Here is a 16,445-nt window from a genome sequence, read left to right as displayed (position 1 = left end):
CCTGAAAGAGATGTATTTCTACAGTGCTTAAGTGGAGGGCACTCGTGGATGATCTCTCTCTGCCCCATAGCGAGTGGCAGCCAAACCCACCGGTTCTCAGGTTTCCAGGCTCACAAGAATGGGTTGGGAGTAGCAAGATCAGGATTTACCATGGAACACAGGTAGCAGCCATAGCTGCAATTATCTCATTTACTCTGGCAACAAAAACATTCTGTATTTAAAGGTGCTTGCCAAAGTTTGGCACTGGAATTACACGCTCATACACTTCACAGTTACTTGAGTATCATGCACAAAAAGAGTTGTTTTAATAGAGATAGAAGTAAGAAAATCTGAATATACAAGAGAATATTTAAAATGAGGCTCTTATCCAAAAACTCCTTAAGTTTTCCAGTCTAAGAGGAATTTAACTAATTTTCCATTCTCCATTTAGAGAAGCTGTCTCCAGATTTCACAAAAATAAAGAGGTATTAAAGACATTTGAGAGTTACAGACAAACAGCAGAAGACTTTCATGTATACGGGAGGTAAGAAACATATCTTCATAGATTAATTTTAGAATCTTTCAGCAGCTCTTCATTAAATTTTGTTACACTGGCATTTTCTAGACTTACAGACTTTGCTTTTAGCTGATTATTCACTCCTTGGCATGCCTGCAGTTAACACAGAACTGACAAATTTGTGGCCTACAAAACAGCACTCATTCTGTGCTAAGTTCATCTTTAAATATCTGCCTCCTTTGTAGGAAGCTGCACTGCATCACTCGGCAGCACAACTACCACTGTTCTGCCACAGGAGCAATACATGTTTTATTCATGGTGTGACATCCTAGAAGTTATACACAGGCATCAAACCAACGGAGCTCAGACCTGAGAGTTTATGGATTGGCACAGCCATTAGTTGGTCTCATATCTGCTAGCTTTTGCTATGCAGATGAAAGCAGATTTTTTGGTTTTACAGTCATCACTACAGGCAGTTTAGCTATGAACACATCAGTTATTGAAATCAACACCATATTATGCTCTTTGATGTCCTGATAATTTGAGACTTTCTTTCCTGTTTATTAAGAGAATTCTCAAAGGCTACAGTGAGTGGTGCTTGGTTCGGTATTCTTAAAGCATTTCTTTCCTTATCAGAGGAAGCCAAGAATGAACTTTGAAGATAAGCTAAAACAAACATCTTTTACATAGCAGGTTTTTTTGTTGCTTTGTTAAAATGATGACGGGAGCTTGTACCAGGGGTGAATGAAAGCACCAGCATTCATTACACTATATAGCCTCAGATGTTGTCTCTCCACCTTCCCCATATGTACCTACCTCAAACTCATAACCCTGCACAAAGATATTTTGTGAGAAAATAGGCAGAGTAGCTTCCGATCAGCACTATCCAATATTAAAACATGATTTCTTTCTGAAGGCTAGTATGATGGACAGTGCTTCCCAGAATCATGGTCTGGGATCTAAATGGCTTATAGGCTGAAGATCATTTAAGGAAAGCAAACAGTACCCTGTGTACCCATCAGTCTCCAGACAACCCACTGCAAGGCCACATCTGTTCTACTCTTTCATAACGATGCTGTAACAGCTAGACAGAAATGAGACTGTTTACTCTTTAACTGCATCATCTACAGTTTTGAATACTAAATTAAGCCACCAACCAGAAGCCTGGTGACCAGAGCACTGGTATGATTTCCTGAATGAAACACCCCACAAATCACAGCTCTTTACAAGCAGAAGAAAAATAGTATCTATCTCCATAAAAGCTGGCAACTAATATGAAAGTGGTAAGTAGTTGCTTTTGTGCATTTGTTCTGATGAAGGGTCATTTGTTATTTCAAAAGACACAGCGGGAATTTTACTTGTAAATTCAATGAATTAGGATGATAACATTTGCCTCACATAAGACAGATTTCAAACAATACATTATTATTACAGTAATGACTTCCAGCTTTCACTGATACCTTTAACCTGCACACAGAATATTATGTTCAAATTCTACGAAGACAAAACAAATTTTAATTTGTATTCAGGCTCACAGAGCTTCAAACAACTTCAAACAACAGGAAAATTGTAAAAAAAAAAAATGTAATTTGAAGAAATTCTGAGGCTGTTAGAACTTGGAACATTTTATTTAGCTTTCTTAATTTACTGAAAATCAAGCTCTCTCCTTCATCATTTTTATACTGTTTCATTCCATATCCCCAGCAACACATACGTACTTTTTACCAGTAACATGTCAGTATGACAGAATAGCCAAAATACTGTATTTGAAAGTTTAAAATTAAGGGAAGCTGCTACTTGTAACTATTTAAAGAATATTTGTCTTCTTTACTAAGCAAGTACATCCTGTTCATTTTAATGAAATACTTTCAGGATGTGAAACTTGCAGTTTAATTTACTTACCTTTTCAGTATCTATTCCTCTAGACATTGACCAGGTGGAAACAATGTAATCCATCACACGTTCGCTCAGTCCTTTAGGGACCTGGTAGAGCTTTAGAAAGTCCCGGACACTGTTCAGCATTTCATGATACCTGTTTGTATTAGCGTACATTTGCTGAAATATGGTGGTCACATTACCAAAAATGGTTGCATATAGAAGGGCTGTAAAAGAAAAACAACAGATATAACACATAAGTAGTGATGATCAGTCTGTATTCCACTGTGCTTTAAGAATGGAAATGCCATGCCTGCAGAAATACAAGCAATACCAGTGCTTTGTTAGGAAGGCCTGTTGAGCGCCAACATTTTACAGGTCACCTTCAGCACTACAAATTGAGGACCACCACCTACTTTTGCGATGGCGAGTCCTGCAACACAGAGTTTGTGAAACACAACTATTTGTCCATCAAACAATTCAGTAGTATACAACCTTTACAAAACCACAATAGAAGACGCAAGAATTTTAAGACAAATTGCTTGACAGCAAATACTTTAAAATTTCATCTCCAGTTTAGAGTGCCTATGTTGAAATGCCATCCGTGACAGATTTCCAAGCTTTAAGTGCATTACCACAGTAGTAAGCCGAGTCATCATTACCCACCTCAGCATGACAACAACAATGCATCAAAGCAGAAGACAGAATATGTAATAACCAGCTACCATGGGTCAGTGATTTATAGATGTAAGTTTAATAATACATAAAAACTCACATTATGTTTTATATTCTTCAGGCAGAAGAATAGCAAGGCCTGAGGCAAGAGCCCTCCAACGCAGACCAAATGCAGTACAGCCCTTCTGACTTCATTCAGCACAGTTATGAAGCCAGGTGGTTCATCAAGAGGGGTGTAAGAATAAACATGAGAAAGAAAAACAGGCAGTATTTCCAGGTGTGGAGAGAAGTAGACAAAAACATATAGGGTTTGAGAAGATCTGCCTGCTGAAGCTCAAGACAGAACAGCAGGCTGATGGCAGTCCCAATGGTCATGTTTTGATGGCTTGCAGAGGCTGCGGCTGAGGCTTGTCCAGCCAGTCCAGCCCTCAATGAAAGGGAGGGACAGGAAGCCTCAAGGAGAGCTTTCCCATGTTGTGAATCAGGTCAGTGATAAGTGAGAGGCTGGCTGTAGAGGGACAGGAACAATCAGATGGCAGATGAGCCGATAACCACCATTAAGTGCTCTGGCTTGCTAAGGAAGTTCTTCCTCTTTATCATTTCCCATTGCACAAAACAGGCACCAAATTATCAATATCTCTTCCACTTGAGATAAAAGTAAATGAGAAGTCATATTTATAAAAAATAATATAATATTTCGCCTTATCTAAATACCCCTTTTTGTGATTTATTTCCTTCCTCATCTCCTCTTTAAAAAAAAAATAAATTCCTCATCCTGTTCATTCCTTTGAGAATGCAGCTATTTGTTCAGGTCAGTGTTACAGGCAGGTAGCCTTAAGCCAACCAAGATGCTTAAGTGTTTTATGACCAAAAAAACTTTGAAAATATGCAAGAGAAAAACTTACAGGACTGTCTTTTCCCTGATCATCAAGAAATGCAATTTAAATTTAGACTTGCTCAAGGCCTTTACACTGCTGATTCTCTACAGAATTCCTTCTTGATACTGTATGACTTATTTTCTTTTTATAAATTCCTGTACTAGCCTTCTGTACAGATGGGTATAAAAATATACACAAAAATGTGCAAACTCAGTTTACAAAAAAAGTGGAGAGTATGAATAGGGATACAATTACTAGAAGTGTATAGACTGTTTCTCTGTTTAACCTTAACTTGGGCCTGAGGTAAAACATACCAGGAAGTCTGACACAATGTGTACTAAAGAATTAAGAAATGCTTTAAAAAAACAGGTTTACTACAAATAACCCTTAATCCATGACTATTTTGCATTTGAACAGCATTACCTTTCCCTAACTATGTCCTGGTTTGTTCTCTGCTATGAAGATGCAAACATAACCCTACAATACTGTTACCTTAGGCCCTACTTACACAGACTTTGACCAGGTTCCCGAAGAGAAACTGAACCTCCAAAACTACAAAGTCCCACTGGTGGGACGCTGCAGCAGCGCAAGGCATCCACAGACGTAATTATTCTGCCAGTCAGTATAATGCTGAAAACAGATGACAGATTTGAAAAGGGGTCACAAGCAAATTCTTATCTGTACATTTCTGGGCAACCATGCTCATGGGCATACAACCACCTCTTGCTCTCTGGCAAACAGCGAGACCTGCTGATTCAGTATCTTGGGATGTATAGCTCTATGCCAGCAAAGGTAAAATGGAGTCCCCACTCTGCCCCATTACTGCCCAGCTACATAAAGCCGAAAGAAAAAACAGAAATTTGGTTCTTCATTTTGATTATTATGAGATGAGCAGTCCTAGAGCAATTTCCACTGCAAATTGCAGCTGCTACGCTCCAGTATGACAATTATCTTGGCAAGAAAAACTATTCCTGCCTACATTAATTTTTAATTTTTAAAAAAATCCTCAAACTTAAAATCCTTAATTTATCATTAGCTAACCACTTTATTACTATTAAAGGCATATTAAAGCCAAGGATTTTTGCAGCCTAATATTGGGTAGATACATTAACATATTAAACATTGACCTCTTCTGCACAGAAATAACTAGCTGTGTGGTTTTCTTTCTTTTCAAAGGAATAATGAAGTGAACCCACTGCAGTACACTGCAGCCTCAGAAAGATTTCAGCAGCACACATTCCACTACAGGAAGAAAGCTGGGCAATTTATGACAGAGCAAAACCTCCAAATCCTTTTCGCAAGACCAAGTGAACACTGTGACATTAGACCACTGCCCTGCAACAGCAACAGTGCAAGTCATACACCAATATTCAAAGGTCCCTGGAGCCCTTGGTCAGTTTGTAGTGTTGCCCTACAGACTCTGTAGAGTCTATCAGCTCCTTAGCAGTCCTATGTGCAGTGCATCACAGGAATTAAAGAAAAGTATTTTAAGGGGTATATGAGAGTGGGAGGGGGAAATGTCCTTGTGTGGGATGGCTTTGACTCAAGCAAGGACACAAGTGCACCATGCAGAAAGGTCACAAATTAATCTGACCTCAACTGCTTCCTTGGATGCATTAGCTGGATGGAGGCTGTGCAGTAGTTTTTTGAGGAACTATGTCCAGGAATAAGCCTGTAGCAACCATGCCTACATATCAACCAAGGAGAAAACTTCTGGAGAACAAACAATAGTCTGTTCTAACATTACATACAAAGCTGCAGCACATCAAGCAGACAGCAAACACTTCCTCTCCATGAATATCAAGATCCCTCAGAAAAGACAGAGCCACCCCCGCCCCGCCCCAGACATTAATATTCTTTTCTGACAATAGATAAAGAAAAACACATTGTCCCCAACAACGTGGCTATCCATTTACAATGCAGCCTGTGTCACCCCACTTAAACCAGTGTTTAAATAACATCAAAGATAAAAGCATAGTAATTTCAATAGCCAATTACCCGCAGAAGTGAATCATGAAGGTCAGACACAGGCTGAAAAGGTCACCAAATCATCTGCTACTTTTAATGATGTAACAAATAAGAATAAAGAAATAAATATAAGTCAGTGTAGGTCTCAGCTAACACAGTAGAAGATCTGGAATCTGATTTTAGAAATATAAGAGGAAGAATTTCTATCTGCAAGAATGAGAGGTTTGCAATTACCCCAATTACAGATGTAAGCGCTGCATGCAGTTCCTGAGATGAATCATCAGATTGATGATGATTTGTTCAAAACGCACTCATCCCAAGCCCTTGCACACAAAAATGTGTGCATAAGAACTATCCGGCAACAAGTGGGACCAACATCAACCAGTGAATGACCTCTTACATCCTCACCCTGAGACTTGCAGTGCTTTCTAAAACTGAACTGCCTTCATTTTCACTTTCTGGAAAGCTGATCCAGGAACTCTGTCTGTCTGCATCCAAGTTCTACTTAACAATCAAAAAACCCAAACAAACCCCTTTTACATACTTAGGGAGTAGCCTGTGCTAACCTAAATACAATTCAATTTACAATACAATTCAATTTTAAAATAGTAGATGATTTAAATGTATCTCTGCACTTTTGTTTCACTAACAAGTTCCTTGTTTACAACAAATGATTGAGTTCATAGATGGCCGAGAGAAAGCACAGCCTTGAAAGCCTGTTGCACTATACCAATTCGTATTGAAGACGAAACATAACCATAAATTAACCACAAAAAATGCATGCCTCAGAGGCATTTTTCAGATAACACATTGTGAGGTCACACAAAATTAACATTGATCAGATAAAATGGAAAGCAGAAATTAATAATTGTATGGATTATAACATAATTATATGAGAAAAACACGTTGTTTTTAAACGTGCAATTAGAACAATGTAAGAGCTTATAATTGCTCTAGATTAGGGGTCTTGATTAGTGGTAATTATGCCTACTTATGGGTAGAGAGCATGCAGTTAAAAGAAAAACACTGAACTGTTAATTACAGTCTGCAAGCAAATACTAGACTGAACAGGTATCTATCAACGAATTGTTTATAGCACTAGTTTTGATAGAATTGTTATTTGTAGTCTTGTAACTTGAAACCAAAGCATCTAAAGTAAGATTTACTTATTGAGTACCTATATAATCTTTAGAATAGTACACAATTTAAATAGGTTAAGCCATTTTCTACCAAGACAGATGCAGAGCTGCTTAATTTGCTCCTTCTTAGGAAGCTTTGTATATGATAAAATTTCCTATTTGTAATCTTTTATCTACCTTTTATTTTTTATTAATACAATTTACAGAGATATAATTTCATTTAGCTAGTAAGAATAAATGTAAACAACTTAGCCATAATCTAATAGGTCAATTAATATTATGGACTTTATGAATTTTGACCGTATATTTACATAATATCTTCACATGATATAAAACAAGTTACAATTGCTACTATCTTCTTAGCATGTACATCAATTCCTCAATTTCATAACTTGGGGAAAAAGACATTTTCTGAAGTAAAAGTAAATTCCCAGAGGAGTTCTTCCCCATGCTGTTCCAGCGACTGATCCTGCTCTTCCCACGGCTCTCTATTCTCCCAGACTGAACCGACACACTGCTCCACCTAAGTCCTCTTTCACTCGAGCTTGTAATTCGCACCTCAGCTTAGGTACCCCAGAAGCAAAAGCAAGGCAGTAGCAATGGCAAGATCAGACTGGCACACTACTATCAACTGAGCAAGTCTGAAAAATCAATTCAATGGCAAAGAGCAAAGTAGAAAGCCAGAATAGGCCATGAGAGGCATGAGCATCAAGCTATGTGGCAGAACCACTCGACTTCTAGGATGAAAGAAGAGAGACCACAGGGAAATTATATTAAACTGTTAAACAAATCCTACTGCAAGTCTTCTCAAACTCATCACCACATTTGCTGAAATCACCCTGCTGACAACAGACAGGACATAGAAGGCCCACGCTGGGCTCCAGCTACAATGGAAATGTCTCCCTGCAGAAGGATAGGCCACCAGTGAGGACACAGTTGATAAGGGCTAAACAACAGACAGAGTATCAGAGACATGATTTCTTTCCCTCTTCCTACCACCAAAAAAAATAAAAATAAAAAAAAAATCCAGAACTGCAATGAAATGAAAGTCAGACATATAAACAAGGGAACAGCTGCTCTAAGAAGCCACTTAAGCAACTACCAAGGACTAGAGTAGTAGAAACATCTGTGCACCTTAAAATAGGCTGTCTGCAGCGTGTAAGGGCAGAAAGGGAAGAGTTAAGAAGAGCTATGGAACAAACAGCTCCACTGCTTCTCTTCTCACATCCTTTCCCAACTTTACAAAATAAAAGCAGACTGCTACTACAGCCACACAGACCCACAGGCGATTAACCTCCTGTTATCTCAAGGGCTTGAAACCATTTACATTTTGCCAGTGTAAGGCTTAATATGGAAGAAGAAAGGTAAGCGTTGGGAAAACACCAAACCTTCCAAAGATGCTGAACTTCAGCGTTCCCTGATGATGCTTCAAAACTGAAGTTTTATTTTATTTTAAATTGATCTAGTAGCACCCACGCAGCTGGTAGCAGCAATCACGGGTGTTTTGGCTCACAAGGATCTCACAAACTTGGGCACTGTGGGCAGCACAACTCTCTAACAGGTTTTGCTTTTGCCTTCAGCATGTTTACGCTGAGATAAACAGCATCGGAAAACAGACCGACCAAAACTGATCAGAGCCAAAGTGAATAAAAGCCCATAAAACAAATTTCAGCATCAGCCATGCAAGAAAGCTCTCCAACATAAACAGCTCTCAACTCATAGTGAAGGGCCAGCACCAGTTTGCACTTTATGAAAGGCTGCATCTTGGATCCAAGAGCCTGCTTAACATAGAACCATAGAATGGTTAGGGTTGGGAGGGACCTTCAAAGGTCATCTAGTCCAATGCCCCTGCAAGATGCAGGGACATCTTCGACTAGATCAGGTTGCTCAGAGCCCTGGATGAATGGCCACCTGGCAATCCATACAACGGAAAGGTGGATATTACCTCTGGGCCCAACACCAAAACTCCTACCTGTGTACAGCAGCACCTGACTAAATTAACACAATCTCTCTAATCAACACTGCAAAGTTTGGATTTTGGCAAATTAAGACGTGCCCAAACAAGTGAAATGGCAGGAATCCTGATTCATAAAACTCACCATTCATTTGTTTTGACAGCTACAGTTTAGTATTATATTTACACTGAAAGGCGCTAACAGTCATTCAGAGGGGATCTAATGACAGCCACAGAGTCTATTGCAGCAAAGCAGATTACTAAAGCAATCAGATGCACAAGAAGTCAGAACCAGCCTGTGGGGACTTGGATGTGTTCTTGGTTGCAAAATTAAGGACTAAGAGTCTGGATGTACCTTACATTTGTGCTGTAAAGGGAAGCCAACAGAAGACAACACAAGCATGGCACTGAAAGGAATTAAAGAGAAGAGCATCCTGGATACAGAGAAACTTCAAGCTGGTAGACTTTAAAATCCCTAACCACAAGCTCCTCTCACATTCAGGAACACAGGGTTGCATGTTATTCTGTAAACCAACAGCACCTGCACACCAACATATTCACCTGACTCTTCTCACTTAAATTATCTGAAGACATCAATGTGTCTGCCAGGCCCTGTACTTCCACTAACTAGTTGGTCTCAATGGGGTAACATCACTTTACATCCAAAGATGGATCATAAAAAAAGATATGAAGATGTATGTTCTGCCTCAACTTACAGGTAAGTTCTTAGGCCTGCAAGATAGCCATGACTAACTACAAACACGGTAAATGCCATGTAATTAATTGAAATTAGGGTCTTCACCCTTGACAGCAACAAGACTTTCAAATAACCATTATAGTTTAATCAATGAGTCCACAGAAAGCTCCTTGCAGATTCAATTTTATTTCAGTCAAAATACAACAATATGGGACAGCAATTTGCAAGGGGAAACATCAGCAAGACTACTCAAAGGTAAGACTAGAGAAAAAGGAAGATAATTCTGCAGAAATGGCACTTTCCGGTTACCTCTCCATATTTTATCCTCCACAAGATAGGTTCACCTCTGATAAGGTAAGACAGAATGGCCAGGAAATGTACTGATTTTCACAGCTAGTTAAAACAACTACAATTCCTGTAAAAAAACCCAAGATATTTATCAGAACATCTTCAGGAGGGTCATAAAGGGTTTCAAATGTGGAGCAGGATCTTGATGGTGCTCTATGTTTTAAGCATGTGTTCTTCAGTGAATGCTAAGCCTTGCTTCTAGACTAAGCCAATTTGATTAGCAAGAGGAAACTAACTGTACAAACAGATTACAGCTGCACAAACCATCTGTATTCCAAACATACGAGGCCAGACTCACCAGTGGGACACTTTTATCAACAAGGGATAACTTCAGCTCAATGTATTCACTAGCACAGGTTTTACCATGAGGAGACTTATTAAAATGGTAAAATTTGCTTAAATCCTCTGCAATTTGCAAGAAAGGACACTATTTTACTGTTTTGTAGAATTTTATGGATAATAAAATTTAAATTGTCAAGAAAATTGAAATGGATTTCCATTTCATTTCCCAGCACTAATGAACAGATCACCATTTAAATGATGACTGAGCCATTTAAGTGCATCATTTTTCTTCTACAATTTATACAGGGTAACGCATGGCCATTTTCAATTACTTGGTTAAAATTAAATCTCCAGATACTGCTTCTAGGTTTTTACTGACTTGCACCAATATGAAGGTTTTTGCTTTCAAAGCTGTTTTTTTTTATCTGCTCTCAACTTACCTGAAGTGGTTACCCCCAATTAGGAGTAAACTTATTTTTTTAAAAAATCCATTACTGAAATAGAGCTACACATAAAAAAAATAAGTTAGGAAAAGATTAAAGAAAGGAGTGAATTAAAGGGGAAAATTGTTCTCTCTTCATGTGAAACTGCTTACATAGGTAGCTTTTATGGTTCCTCTGTTTACCCTGTTTCCTCTGTGATTTCTATGACGTTCTCCACAAAGCCTTGCAGAATGGAAATCTAGAGAGGCTAAAGGAGATTATCGTTTATCCAGTCTTTCTGGCCCTTTCCCTACAATGCTGCCACATGTTCTGCTGGGCTTTGTACTGCTGGCTCACACCCATTCCTGTTGGCAACTCCTGAGCCTGATTTTGCCATAACCTGTCTGTAGCCTTTGAGAGTTCAGAACTGGATCTCAATTTTGCACATCACAGCCATCATCTGTCACTTACATATACTGAATTCTGGACTGCACTTCCCTCCATCACTGCTACAACCTAAGAGTTTGACAGATAAAGTCACTTGCTGACAGCTGCCCAAGCAGCATTCTTCAGTGCGATTCCTTTTGGTCATTGCTCCAGACCTCATTTAATTAAGATATCTCACATATGAGTGAGACTTAAAGTAATCCTTTGTTACCAATGACAAATGGATTCCTCTGCTCCCGCCAGAGTGCCCATGTGGGAAGTTGGTAGCTGGGTGCACTTCTTGCTGAGTGTGTTCAGATCCGAATCCACTAGTAAGACTAGAAGGAGGAAGGACCCACAGCCTCCCCTGAGGCTGCAGTGATCTTGCTTCTCATTAGGCTTAAAACCTCAACTCAGCTACGCAGTTAAACACAGGCTTTAAACCCTGCTCCACAGGTGTGAGCATGTATGCCTGCGACTAAAGTTAAGGACATGGTTAGGAGAAATACTGCGACAAAGCAGCTCTCTTCAACCACTCTCATCCACAGACTTACAAAGGCAAGTATAGCAAGTATATCACAGTCTTTTTTTAGGCTTTGTCTTTTCTGAGAACAAAAGAAAAGTTAAAATTTTAATGCCTATAAATTATGCCAGTATTAAAAGCAGAGTGGGATGAAGGCACTGTGGTTTAATTGTGAAGTGAACCAGACGTGGGTGGTAAGAGTGCTGGCCTCAACCAACCAGCTCATGTAAAAATCCCTTGTCCCACAGATTCCAGAGACAAGTAACTTCTCCAGATTAGCTGCATTGTCCTCAAATCAAAAACTAGTTAAACAAAACCCTCAAAAGAACAAAAAGTGTGTAACTGAGATGACACCTGGGTCTTCTGTAGCTTACCTTGCTCATACTCACTAACATCCTTCAAGCTGGCTTTGCCCCAAGCAGTCACACGGCAAAACCACCAGTGATCTATACACTGGTGCACAGAGAGGTTGTGTTAATCACCGAAAAGCTGTCAAGCCTGTTCAGTTGACAGGTCAGCCAGCTAGAGCTAAGAGCAAGGCTGCACCTTACAGGATGAATGGTTACTGGAGTTAAGGACAATTAATTCTCAGTTCAGATGAAGTTTACTGTGAAAAGAAGCCCCTAAAGCTATTACACTTAACTGGGCTGTGCTGTACCTTACTACTTTGCTTCTCTGCAGCTCAGTCTGAAGCTTCTGACTTTGGTAAGCCAGGCTCCCACGCTGTTATTTCAATAACCACAAAAAGAGCATAAGATGTTCTTCAGCTGACATTGAGTGACCTGCCAATCCCATCTTGCACATGCACATCTTTTACTTCTGGGTGTAACAAGTACAAACAAGTTATGTGATTATATTCCATACAGGGTTTTCAAACATTTCCTAAACAAAGCTAAAGACAATCTGGTCCAAAAGGTTCCCTTTTCTGTGTCATTAAATAGATATAAACACCATTAAATGTTTGTAACACAAACAAGAATACTGAAGTTTTTAACAATGTTGAGTAAACCAATGAGGTCTGAGATAGATGACATAGGTAGGTACATCAGTGATAAATGGAAGACTAGGGAGAATATGAGACTTCTCTAGAAGGAAATGGGAGACCTGGTTACCCAGGACATAGAGAAGGCTGAGGTACTCAATTACTTTTTTGCCTCAGTCTTCACTGGCAAGTGCTCTAGCCGCATCACCCAAGTTGTAGAAGGCAAAGGCAGGGACTAGAAGAATGAAGAACTGCCCACTTGTCATAGTTTAGCCCCACTCAGGACCCAGCTATGCAGTCTCTCACTCACTTCCCCCACCCTCTGAGGGAATAAGGAGAGATAATATAACAAAAAAGGCTCAAGGTTTGTCATAAGGACAGGGAGAGATCATTGAAATTACTGTTACGTGCAAAACAGACTCCATTTGGGGAAAACTATTTCTTATTAGTAAAACCAAAGCAAGATAATGAGAAAGAGAACAAAGTAACTTCCCCCCACCCCTCCCTCTTCCTGGGCTTAACTTCATTTCAGCTCTCTCTACCTCCTTCCCCTCTCCAAGCAGCACAGGGGGGGAAGAGGGAATGGGGGTTATGGTCAGTTCATCACTTGTTGCTTTATGCCGCTCCTTCCTCCTTGGGGAAAGAACTCCTCACATTCCTCCCCTGCTCCAGCGTGGGATCCCTCCCACGGGCCACAGTCCTTCATGAAACTGCTCCAGCATGGGTCGTTTTTCCACAGGGTGCAGTCCCCCTGGAACGGCTGCCCCAGCGTGTCCTCCACAGGCCACAGCCTCCTTCAGGCATCTGCCTGCCCCGACATGGGGTCCTCCATGGGCTGCAGGTGAATCTCTGCTCCTCTGTGGACCTCCATGGGCTGCAGGGGGACAACCTGCTCCACCATGGTCATCACCACAGGCTGCAGGGGAATCTTGGACAGGAGCCGCATTACTCCTCCCCATCCTTCTTCACTGACCTTGGCATCTGCAGCTGTTCCTCTCACAATAAATTCTTCACTATAGGCTCAGGCAGAGGCCTCTCACATTCTCTTCACATCTCCTCTCCTCGCAGCTGGGCTGGACTGAGTTGGGCCCAGTCGGCCGCCTGGCAGGAGGCCAGAGGGTGACACCTGCAAGGCTTGTGCCTCCCCCTCTCTGCCAGTGCCTCTGCTTCTTCAGATCTTCCTTTTTAAAAAAAAAAAAAAAAAAAAAAAAAAAAAAAAAATTTCCTCTTCTTAGGTACGTTATTGCAGAGGCATTATCAGGGAACATTCTGTCACCAGCTGGCTCGGCATTGGCCAGCAGCAGGTCCGCCGTAGACCCAGCCAAGTCCATCAGACACAGGAGAAACTTCTAGCAGTTTCTTGCAGAAGCTGCCACTGTAGCCCCCCCAACTAAACAAAACCAACACACCACTGTAGAAGATCAGGTTTGAGACCATCTAAGGAACCTGAAGGTGCACAAGTCCACGGGACCTGATGACATGCATCCGTGGGTCTTGAGGGAAGCGGTGGATGCAGTTGCCGAGCCACTATTGATCATATTTGAGAAGTTATGGCAGTCTGGTGAAGTTCCCAGTGACTAGAAAAGGGAAACAAGGAAGAACTGGGGAACTACAGGCCAGTCAGTCTCCCCTGTGTGCCCAGCAAGATCACGGAGCAGAATCTCCTGGAAACTATGCTAAGGTACATGGAAAATAAGGAGGTGATTGGTGACAGCTTACATGGCTTCACTGAGGGCAAACTGTGCCCAACAATTTTGGTGGCCTTCTATGATGGGTTTACAGCATTGGTAGATAAGGGAAGATCACATGACATCATCTACCTGGACTTGTGCAAAGCATTTGACACCATCCCACACAACATCTTTGGCTCTAAACTGGAAAAACATGGATTTGACAGATGGAACATTTGGTCAATAAGGAATTGGCTGGATGATAGCACCCAAAGAGTTGCAGTCAACGGCTAGATGTCTGGGTGGAGACTGGCGATGAGTGGCACTCCTCAGGGGTCAGCATTGGGACTGGCATCTTTGTCAGAGACATGGACAGTGGGATAAAGTGCACCCTCAGCAAGTTCACCGATGACACCAAGTTGTGTGGTGCAGTCAACATGCTGGAGGGGAGGGATGTCACCCAGATGGACCTGGACAGGCTGGAGACGTGGGCCCATGCCAACATCATGAAGTTCAACCAGGCCAAGTGCAAGGTCCTGCATTGTTGTGGGTCAGGGCAATGCCAAGCACAAACACAGGCTGGGTGGAGAATGGATTGAGAGCAGCCCTGAGTAGAAGGACTTGGGAGTGCTGGTGGATGAGAATCTCAACATGACCTGGCAATGCGCACTTGCAGCCCAAAAAGCCAACCACTTCCTGGACTGCATCAAAAGAAGGGAGACCAGCAGGTTGAGGGAGGTGATTCTCCCCCTCTATTCCGCTCTGGTGAGACCCCACTTGGAGTACTGCATCCAGCTCCAGGAACCCCCAATGTAAGAAGGACATGGACCTGTTGGAGAGGGTCCAGAGGCAGACCACGAAGATAAGAGGGCTGGAGCACCTCTCCTATGAGCACAGGCTGAGAGAGTTGGGGCTGTTCAGCCCAGAGAAGAGAAGGCTCTGGAGAGACCTTATACTGGCCTTCCAGTACCTCAAGGGGGCCTGTAAGAAAGCTGAGGAATGACCTTTGACAAGGGCAGGTAGTGATAGGACAAGGGGTACTGGCTTTAAACTGGAAGAGGGTAGGTTTAGATTAGACATAAGGAGAAATTCTTCACTCTGATGGTGATGAGGCACTGGAACAGGCTGCCCAGAGAAGTTGTCGATGCCCCATCCCTGGAAGTGTTCAAGGCCACATTGGATGGGGACTTGAGCAACCTGGTCTAGTGGAGGGTGTCCCTGCCCGACGGCAGCAGGGTTGGAACTAGATGATCTTTAAGGTCCCTTACAACCTACAACCATGCTATGATTCTATGACATTCACAGATGAAGACTAATTTGAGGTGGTTAAAGAATAGTTGTCACTGGAATGACTAGGTCCTGAGTCATGCTTCTCCCACACGCTAATCACAGATGTACTTGCAGACCAAAATCAATAGGTGCATACAGTACATACAGGACTGAGAAATGGGAAAAGTGGCTTCTCTAGGGGGCCTTCTTTACTGACGAGTGAAATGACAGGTTAGTGAAGACACATATGCCTTGTCAAAAAACAACTGAAACAAGTGTTTGGGTTTTTAATGAGAAATCATGGATGACTGCATGTGAGAATACTACTTTTCTCTGGAATGGTGAAGAGAGTTACAGTCTAACTTTCAGAAATGGGTAACCATTACTGTTCCTATGGCTCCACTCTTGAAGATGCTTGTATTCCAGACTGACTCTGCTGTTTTATTAGAATTCAGCAGGACTAAAAGCAGCAGTAAAGGTAAGCATGCATACAGCTGGGAGTTCCATACCTAACTTCTAAAAAAGATACATCATTATATTCAGGGTAGATGTTATTGCATAACAGACACTGCCTAATATCTTTTGAAAGTAAATATTACATAGAAATCATCTGACATCTAAAAAGTGTCAGGTAGCTGCATTTTGTTCTTTGTTAGCAAGCCAGCACAAAATGCAAATATATTTGCATATAGACAAATGTATACAGTCAGAAATGATGATGTAGTAATATCCCATTGGGACCTTTTTAGAGAACTGTACTGCTTATGCAGTGCCTGAACCAGTGAGGCACACAAGAATGGCATTTGCAGATGCTAATAAGATGAAGCTGGCCAACAGAAAG

The 16,445-nt window shown here is 41.3% G+C and overlaps 1 protein-coding gene across 1 annotated transcript in view; it reads right to left on the bottom strand.

Moving 5' to 3' along the window:
- Positions 1–16,445, bottom strand: part of KCNH1 (potassium voltage-gated channel subfamily H member 1) — a 189,468-nt gene that overhangs the window by 91,723 nt on the left and 81,300 nt on the right. The window contains exon 8 of the mRNA XM_086744148.1: positions 2,399–2,598. Within this exon, the coding sequence (XP_086600274.1) occupies positions 2,399–2,598 (200 nt within the window). The remainder of the gene's footprint in view (positions 1–2,398; positions 2,599–16,445) is intronic.

Source organism: Chlamydotis macqueenii, chromosome 3, assembly GCF_036417535.1.
Source record: "Chlamydotis macqueenii isolate bChlMac1 chromosome 3, bChlMac1.mat, whole genome shotgun sequence".
NCBI classification, from domain to species: domain Eukaryota; kingdom Metazoa; phylum Chordata; class Aves; order Otidiformes; family Otididae; genus Chlamydotis; species Chlamydotis macqueenii.
Note: the sequence above shows the minus strand (reverse complement) of the source record. Positions and strands in the feature narration are given on the sequence as shown.